This window comes from Carassius gibelio, chromosome A20 (genome assembly GCF_023724105.1).
Source record: "Carassius gibelio isolate Cgi1373 ecotype wild population from Czech Republic chromosome A20, carGib1.2-hapl.c, whole genome shotgun sequence".
Taxonomy (NCBI): Eukaryota; Metazoa; Chordata; class Actinopteri; order Cypriniformes; family Cyprinidae; genus Carassius; species Carassius gibelio.
In genome coordinates, this window is record NC_068390.1 from 14023832 (window position 1) to 14033743 (window position 9912).

At 38.4% G+C, this 9912-nt stretch overlaps 1 protein-coding gene across 3 annotated transcripts in view; it reads left to right on the plus strand.

Annotated features, from left to right (window-relative positions):
- Positions 1-9712, plus strand: part of LOC127938731 (protein jagged-2) — a 51106-nt gene extending 41394 nt beyond the window's left edge. For 2 of the 3 annotated variants that reach the window (XM_052535557.1, XM_052535558.1), the window contains one exon: positions 1122-4264. In XM_052535557.1, the coding sequence (XP_052391517.1) occupies positions 1122-1639 (518 nt within the window). In that variant the 3' untranslated portion in view covers positions 1640-4264. Of the gene's footprint in view, positions 1-1121; positions 4265-9222 lie in introns of those variants that run through there. The other variant, XR_008148783.1, reaches the window with a different exon arrangement.
- Positions 9713-9912: the final 200 nt, after the last annotated feature.

Here is a 9912-nt window from a genome sequence, read left to right on the forward strand (position 1 = left end):
GTGTGGTCTTTGTGAGACACAGGAGGAAGGGTACGGAGAGGATCCAGCAGTTGTGGGCAGGAGGTCATAAACCTGTGTGACAGTCATATAACTCCTCCGAAGTCCTCTGTCACACCACAGCAATACTTTAATGAGAATTATGATACAAACTTTGATTTTTGAGTTAAGGCAATTATAAATGTTTAAAAAAGGAAAAATATTTTAAACCTATAGGAATTAAAGCCAAATTATTTGGTCTTTTTCTTCCACATTTCGATGTAATGTTATGTTCAATATTAAATATGAGAATATCTAGAATAATTGTTGTCAAAAGCTAATGAATGGATTTTTATCTTTAAAATAATGTATACATTTAATTTATATCATTATTTAAAAATGTGTGTATTTTATTTATTATTGTGAATACAAAATAGTGTGATTTTATTTATATTTTCACTCAAATAATATAAAAAAAAAAGTCTTTATTAAGTGTCCACAACTAAATACCTAATGCTGGCCCATACCGCTTAGATGATGGTTATTTTTGTTTTAATGTTATGGCTAATATAATACTATTATACTAATATAATGGCTAATATTACAAAATATATACTATTTTGTCTAATTAATAAAAAAAACTTGTCAATAGCAAATGAGTGTTTAAGTGACTTTTGATCTAAAAAATATTTATACAATTTATATAATTGGTTTAGAGTGTTTATTGCAATTGGTATTAGACAAAATGTATACAATTTATATAATTGGTTTAGAGTGTTTATTGCAATTGGTATTAGACAAAATTATATATATATATATATATATATATATATATATATATATATACATACACATAAACACCATTTAATATTATACTTGTATATATACACACCATTTAATATTATACTTATACACACTATTTTGTCTTGAATTATTTTGAAAAATGTTGTAATTAGTGTCCATAATTAAATATCCAATGCTGGCAGCTGAAATATCCACTATAGACCATTACTGATAAATTAAGTGACTTCTATCGGCCAATAATCAGTATTTTTACTGTGCATCCTTACTTTTTTTTCGTTATTTTTCTCCTTGGCACGAATCCCAGATTTGCCATGTCTTGACTCGACTCTCTTTTCATACAGACTACCTGGTGCCTGTGTTGTGTGTCGTCTTGTGTGTACTGTGGGTCTTCTGCGTCATCGTCTGCGTGTGGTGGACCCGCAAGCGTCGAAAAGAGCGTGAGAGGCGAGAGCGCGTGCCCACGGAGGAGAGTGTCAACAACCAGTGGGAACCGCTGAGGCCTGTGACACTGCCGCTGCACAAGGACAACCGGGAGTACGAGCGCACCAAGCTCATGGGCTCCCCGGATCGGACCTGCACAAGCGGGGAGGATGAGGAGGAGATGGAGGAGGAAGAGCTGGAGCTGGTTGAAGAGTGGTGTGGGACAGAGGGGGGCAAACGTCCCATCCAAAAGTACTCTAAACCTGCAGCGCAGACCAAGAACGGGCTGATCTGCACCACGCAGAGCAGCGGCAGTGGCAGCTGCAGCACCCCTTCCCTCAAAGCACCCTACTGGACAGGCTTCAGCCCAAAGGACAACAACTGTAAAAATGTCAATAATGCCACCACAGGCCAAGAGCACAAAGAACATTGCGTATGAGCTCCGTCGAGTAGAATGAGGAGACCAAGGCCATCTCAGAAACTGAGTTTTTCCCATGGGGTTATTTTTACGTTTGACTTCTTCGAGATGTTTTGAGGCTGATAAAGTGGCAAATTTCTTTTGTTCCTTTTTTTTTTTTTTTTTATGTACAGAGGAAGCTAATTATATTTCTTTATAAGGAGGCGGTGAGAAGCCTTGCTTTGTTTTCGGAGAAAAGAAACTGCTGGATTAGTAGCAGGACTAAGGAACTCGTGAGAGAAACCGTATAAAGACTTTTACGTTGTTGTTTACAAATGGCTGTGCTTTTGGTTTTGTTTCGAGTGGCCCAATTTCGGTGCAGACCACGTGCTGGGGGTGGGGGACGCTGGCTTCAGGGGATCCCCCTCCAACCGTTCATCTGTTCTCCTTTTACGCCTGCCTTACCGAGCTCGTCGTCCGTGAGGAGGGCTACGGTGCCTATAAAGTGGCCTTGTTTTTTCTTTCCTTTCTGTCATCTTGGCTGAACGCTCTTTAAAAAAAAAATGGATTGCAGTATTTTGAGTCGGTCGCAAGTGCCTTCGGACAAGCCCCTCGATAGATCACGACAAAGAGGAGAGGCTTAGGTCTTAAGAGCAGCTCCCATATCACCATCAAGGTATTTGTTTAAACAAAGACAAGAGATCTGTAAATATCTGTATATAATAAAGGAGTCGCTGTGTATATTTGAATTTAGTAACTTAAGTCAATTTTTTTTATTATTATTATGATTTAAATATTATGATTTGTTTATTATTGTTTTTTGTTTTTTTAAATACCATTCCTTTTATTTATGCCAGTCGAAATGGCAGGTTTTGTGAGATGTATACAGCGTCCCAGTCAGAACAAAAATATAATCCGAGATCATAATAATATGTTGTTGGTTTTTGTTTTCGTTAGACACCTATACGATCGTGTGCTGTATTGTGGCGTGTGTGTTCGCCTTCTTGAAGACCTCTATTCCCTTTTCACACCTGGCCTTTCTTGCTACATCATAAAACCATACTGCGTGTTTCTTGTAAAATGCTGATATGTCAAAATCATGATGTCCAACGGTTTTCTCCTGTTCTGTTTTTGTGTGTTTGGTTGGTTGGTTGGATCTAAACTTCATGAAGGGAACAATTCTGTTGTAAAGCATTTGTACTTGAGGTACCAGCTCAAAGAAATGGATTACCTCAGAAACGGCTGGCTATGATTTGATTTCTTTCATCATGGTGTTAAATATAATATATAATATAATTATTTTTTTGCTTATGGGAAGATGACAAGCGTTTAAAACTGTTCCTGAACAACTGGTTCACAATCAAGTGCAAGCAAACAAGTTTAAAAAAGCAAGTTAAGCTCAATGTCCGTTATGGAAGGGAAATGGGGTGGAGCTTGAGGAGAGGAGTTTTCTTGTTTTTAGGTTTTTTTTTTTAAGATGTTTTTTTATTTTTAGTTTTTTTGTACAGAAGAATTGCTCTGAAAAAAGTTATTTGGTTCATTTAGTGCAATTTATGTTTGTTCTTAGAAATAAATCATACTATTTATTAAAGCATTTTATAACAATGTGCTCCAAAGAACCACTGTCTGCTGGTGTTCAGAGTTTGTGGTAAGTCTTTTCATCGTATCGTATCACCAATACAACAAAATAATCCCCCTTCCCCTGCCAGAGGTGAGGACAACGACTCCGGATCGATACAGGAACTCGTGCTTCTAGTCGAGATGCTACTGACAGGAAGCAGCCAATGGTAACTGCTCTCCTGTTCTCGGCTGACTGCTGGCTGGCCAATGGATGATGGGTTTCTCGTGGCTTCATCTGGTGTGAATGTTTTATGAGAATGCTTATGATGATGCAGTGAGTTTATGGTTTTTGTTTCATGAGTAACTGGCTCTAATGGAGCGGAGGCCTGGAGTCGTGTTTCACATCACTCACAATACAATGTTGGGTTTAATACAAAGTGGGGGGGGGGGGGGGGTACTTTGTGAGATAAGGAAAATCCAGTGAAGGAGAGGAGAACTGCTGCTGGGAGCTAAACTAGTAACCTAGATGTATTCCTGTGGCTCAGTGGTAGATCATTGTGTTAGCAGCGCAAAAGGCTGTGGGTTCAATTCCTAGGAAATAATAAATTAAAACGTATAGCCTGAATGCACTGTAAGTCGTTTTGCATAAAAGCGTCTGCTAAATGTATCCTTTTAGAAATTCTATGAAAAGCATTGTAAAGCAACATAAACTAATTGCATTTTTGTGTGAATGTCGTTACGCCACGAGAAAAATAAGGTAAAATCTTTCTGGACCTGACAATGAAAAGCTTTACTGCTTTGGGGTAGTTCCTTTTGAGAAGTAGATTTACATATCCCTGACAAATATATGTCTTAATATAGGATACATTATTAAAACAAAACACAGCCTTCTATGGGAACCTAGCGTAAATTGTAAGTTATTTAACCCATTTGAGTTGAACAAATGTCATTCATGTCATGTCCCTGGCAATAGCACGTTTTTTCATTTCATTTTGATATGCATTCAAGCCAGACTCGTTTTTAACTAATAAATTGATAGATTTGCCTCATGTGCCTCAACATCAGTTGATCCTGTAATGAACTGTCTATTGATTGATTGATTGATTGATTGATTGCAAAGAAAAAAAAACACCACTGTAAATGAATACTGCATAAAATGAAAGTAAATTGTAGATTTTACAGCATGGTCAAACTAATTAAGAAATTATTTAAACCTGCATATTCAAATATAGGTGAAGTGTGTTCTTGTTAAAAATAAATTTGTAATGGAAACATTATTTCAAACATTATTTGAAATAAACAGTAAGTAGACTATATCAGCATTGTTACTGCCAGGAAAAATTTAAATACACCTTTCATTCACAGTTTATAAAAGGTAGATAAAATAGATCATTTAAATTCTGCCAAAGAGAATGTATCTGATTAAATTTCTGCAATAAATTAAATTTCTTCCTCAAAAAGTTGGAAACACCAGCAAAAGTATAAATTTGGGAGCCAGTTGGGTATATGCTATGCAGTATCCTAAAATGTACTGATCTTAATTTGTTAGAAGTGCAGTATTTTTCAGGGAGTAAATACTAATATCCGCGGTTGTTTTTCATGTCTGGGGGTTGAAGCGACCCCAATCCCAATAGAGTGATATTTAGCTCCTAAAATGTGAATTTTACCAAGGCAACCCTAACAAAATACGTGTATTTTATCTCTGGGACTCAGTTTTTTATCGGGGAACCCTGAATCGCGATTGGGCTATAGTTTTGGACTAGTATTGAGAAGCAACTGGGCAGGCTTTGTTGTGAAAACCTGGCAACCCTGATCTGTCGCATTCTATTTTTTGCACAGCCCTACTGTATATCTTTAGTCCTTTCCTCACAGCGACCTGTGGCAGAGTAGTGCTAGAGCTTTCAGGGCTCAGCAAACAAGGGCACATGTTCTGGCCTGAAGCCAGTGGGGGCAATTGATCCAAAGGGAGTAAATGGGAGTTGGATTGTGCTCCCAGATGTTGTTTGCACCTCTTTTGGATATGAACGTTTGTGTTACAGTAGTATTTTTATGTCAGTACTGCTCATTGTGCTTCCTATGGAAGTTTTTATAAACTTGAATAAGCCAAATCACTGACATTCCGAGATATTTTAAGCAAGTAAATCACCAATCATTCATTGGTGTGCATATTCCACACTACCTCCATCGAGATATGGGATGGAGCAGATGAACTCCACCCAGGGGCCTATATTCCAGCAATGAGGCATGGATTATGTGGCAAGGTCTCATGGGTAAGGCTTTGGCAGCACGATAAAGGTCATGATCCCCCATGCAAGCAATACCCCCTCCATACAAGATCAAGAATTACTCCCATGGCAGGAACGGTCATCATGTGTCTATGTTCAGATTCATCTAGTGCAGCTCAAGATGGCTGCGCTGTGTACTTTGTTTTTCTGCTCTGATCCAGTGAAATTGTGTGTTAACTTGATAAGACACATCATTGGCAAGTTCTCTTGTGTCTCACAGTGTTAGAGACTACTGGGAAATTCATCATGCTGCCAATAACCACCTGAAATGTTACTGTTGCAGAAGAAGCTGAATTTAAAAAGGAAGAAGAGTGCAGGCTAAAGGCCCTGTCCCTGAGGACATGCTGAGTTGATCTGTTGACTTGCTTCCTCCAGCTCAATGCCAGAGATCTTCCTATTTTCATAGTCAGCTGACATTCAAGTAATGCTTTTCTCAGCCTAGAAACCAAAAAACCTAAATATTCCCACTGACATCAAAGAGAGGGCCTCCCAAAATATACACATTCATACAGCCCTTGCTTCCCATGGTCATCAAACAGACTTGGAAGAGATTTCCTGATCCTGATGGGACTTATTCATTTAAGTTCCCGTTCATGATTCCATTTTGCATTGTCTCTTTGCCTGTAATTTCAGTAATCATCACTGTGTAGACTTCAATAAGAAAATTTTAAGATGCTAATATAGTGATTAAATTAAACAATTTTGGTCAACTTAAAAAATAAAATAAAAAATCCATACCCGTTGATGATAAGGGATTGCAGATGTAAAAATGATACTGTAGGTTTTCATTTACATGATTCTGTACATCTGGATGGAAGCATTCACATAATTATAACATGATTCACAGTGTTTTATCTTTTTGCACAAAATTTCAGGTCCAAAACTCCCAAGTCCAAAACTAGCCCAATAGCATTTTCAATGGGTTCCCCGATAAAATTTGCGTGCTGTGGATAAAATACACGTTTTTTTTTATTTTTTGTTTAAATTAAGGTCAGGTGAGCTTGCTGGCCAATTAAGAACAGGTATACCATGGTCCTTAAACCAGGTACTGGTTGCTTTGGCACTCTGTGCAGGTGCCAAGTCCTGTTTGAAAATTAAATCTGCATCTCCATAAAGATGGTCAGCAGCAGGAAGCATGAAGTGCTCTAAAACTTCCTGGTATACGGCTGCGTTGACCTTGGACCTCAGAAAACACAGTGGACCAACACCAGCAGATGACATGGTACCCCAAATCATCATCTTTTCCTTCCCTTCGCCTCTCTATTAATGTGCTTGGACACAGAGCTCTGTGAACAGCCAGACTCTTTTGCAATGACCTTTTGTGGCTTGCCCTCCTTGTGCATGTTGTCTTTTGGACAACTGTCAAGTCAGCTGTCTTTCCCATGATTGTGTATCCTACAGAACTAGACTGAGAGACCATTTAAAGGCCTTTGCAGGTGTTTTGAGTTAATAAGCTGATTAGAGTGTGGCACCAGCTGTCTTCAATATTGAACCTTTTCACAATATTCTAATTTTCGGAGATACTGAATTTGGTATTTTCTTTAGTTGTCAGTTGTAATCATCAAAATTAAAAGAAATAAACATTTGAACTATATCAGTCTGTGTGTAATGAATGAATATAATATACAAGTTTCACTTTTTGAATGGAATTAGTGAAATAAATCAACTTTTTGATGATATTCTAATTATATGACCAGCACCTGTATACTACCAATCACAGGAGCACCTTTACTGACGAGATGCACATGAAAATCGGCCCTAGTGCTTATTTCAAGGGGGGTTGTGGCCTAGTGGTTAGAGAGTTTGACTCCTAACCCTCGGGTTGTGGGTTCGAGTCTTCGGCCAGCAAACCATGACTTTAGGTGCCTTGAGCAAGACACCGAACCCCAAACTGCTCCCTGGGCGCTGCAGCATAAATGGCTGCCCACTGCTCTGGGTGTGTGTTCATGGTGTGTGTGTGTGTGCTTTGGATTGGTTAAATGCAGAGCACAAATTCTGAGTATGGGTGACCGTACGTCTGTGTGAAAATACACAGAAATGTTAGAACACAACTAAGATTGCAAACCTTCCTCAGATACTAAATAGATGCCTACCATTTAATAATATTAACATTCAAATTTTGAGTTTTATAATGTATGATTGAGAAGTGCTTTAGTATCACTAGTACACATAACTACAGTAGTAAAGTTCATGCAAACTTATGTAGTTAACTTATGTTAATACAAGGAACCATAAAAAAGTGTATTCAGGATGCATAAAATTGGCATTGCCAATGATAATACAAAAAAAGGATGCATAAAACACTAACAATGAAATTGAACGTAGCAAAACAACAGAGCTGGCCATTTTGTTCCTTTATTTTTAACACCAAAATTCCCAAAGAATTAAACAGAATAAATCTTACGAGATGTTTTGGAAATCACAAAGAAACGATGACATTCAAACTAGTGAGAGTTAAAAGTGTTTTTACTCCCTTTTTTTTTTCTCCTGCACCAAATCTGCTCATAGTTGAAGAAACACCCCTACAGGCATATTATTTTTCCTATCTCCCTCTGGAGCTTGTTTTTGTAATATTTTTCCTGCCATATGTAGTTAAATGAATAAATCTGAAAGAATAATTTTGCAATATCATATTCCAATGTCAGTTTTAAGTTCCCTCAACTTTTCATTACTTTCAAAAGAATGATTTCACATACTTGGAACAGCCTTGAAAAGTGAAAGGTGTGAAAACCACCGGGAGATCAAATAAAATGTTGACCAGTACAAAGAGTACAGAGGTATTGACTCTCAGTGTACTAACTGTCATAATCATAATCTGGCTCTCTCTCACAACTTATTGTGTGATGTCCATTAGAGAGGGCAGAGCTCAGGCATTATCTGCGTGGGGCGAACTAAGCCCAAGGAGTTGGTCACATGCCGCAGTAGGGTTGGGTCCTGCTGCTGCTCTGGACTGCAGATGTTGTGTTTTCCAACAGCTGCTTCTACAAAAGCTTGGGGAGTGGTAGCCTTCATTGGAGTTGTGTCTGAAAAGGAACTTAGATCCACCAAGCATTACTTTAGTCATTTTTTCCACAAGCCTGAACAGGAACTGGGCACTAATTCTTAATATGCATTAGTTAAAAAGACATGCTGGGGTTTTAATTAATTGAGATTTTTGCCATAAGGAAGAGGAAGGACCTCCCCATGTAGCTGCAGCTTGTTCTGCATAAGGTCAGGTTTGAACATGATAGACGTGGGCATGGCAGGAACAACTGGGGTTGGCAGGTCACCATGTATGCTGGCACATTGCCCAGCTGGCTCGGATGCTGCTCTTTGATGTTTTTCACAACATGTGGAGCTGATGGTACCCAGAGTTCCCCTGGGAATACTGTCTGCTGGTGGAAATATGGGTAGCATCTGATTCCAGGATGCTGCACCTCATCTTTGTCTCTCGCATGATGTCTGAGCATTGTACGTCTTTGCTTAGATCTGATTATTACATGGCTTTCCAAAATACTTGAGTCTGATTGTTCAGTCATGACAGTGGTGGGATATTTCTTAATGGAGCACTTGGTTCCGGAACTTAAAATCCTATTTATTTTCTCCATAGGGCAATTGACTTTCAATAATATCTAACAAACATTTAAAGACAAACCAATTATAAGTTTATGATTTTGTTAACGCCATTAGCCTGGATTATTTCAACCAATTTTTAAAATAATCATGTGCAACAGTTGTTACATGTTGGTGTGCAAAACAAAGCACCTAACGGAGTATAACAGTTCTTTTAATATTCCACAGGATAGAATGGGCACAACCAAACACAACTCCTTGCATCCTTCCCTCGCATCATGAAGAGGTGGAGCTAAGAAATGAGGAAATGAAGCGAGAAAAGGAAACGAGGATGCACAAATAAGAATTGAGAAGCACCCCATGAATTCCTATAGAGAGCACTCCACTGAGGACTCTGGCATCTTGTATTTTCTTTCCCAACTCCATTTCCCATAATCCCATGCTTAGGGCTAATAACCACCAGGTGTTCCCCGTTAGCACTCCCCTATATAAACTGTGTTTGGACTCTCAATGATTGCGAAGTCTTGTTTAGTTCTCTCACTAGTTTTCCTAGCGTTTGTTCCTTCTGTGTTTGAATTTGGATAGTTTTTACAGACTTTGATTCTCTGCTGCCTGCCCCGACCTCTGCTTATTACTGTTGCTGATTTTGGATATCCCCTGACATACCTGACGCTGTTTTCTCATCTTTGCCTGTTTGACCATTCTTTATAATAAACTACTGCACATGGATCCGCACGTCTCTGACTCTTTGTTAAAGTTTGTTTGCCTCTTTAAGAAGAACCGCTTTATGTATCCCCTAATTGTAAGTCGCTTTGGATAAAAGCATCTGCAAATGATTAAATGTAAATTTATATGACTTTATTATTTTTATTAGGAGTATTAGGCTTATCATTATCGCTGATGACTGTTGTTGTGCTA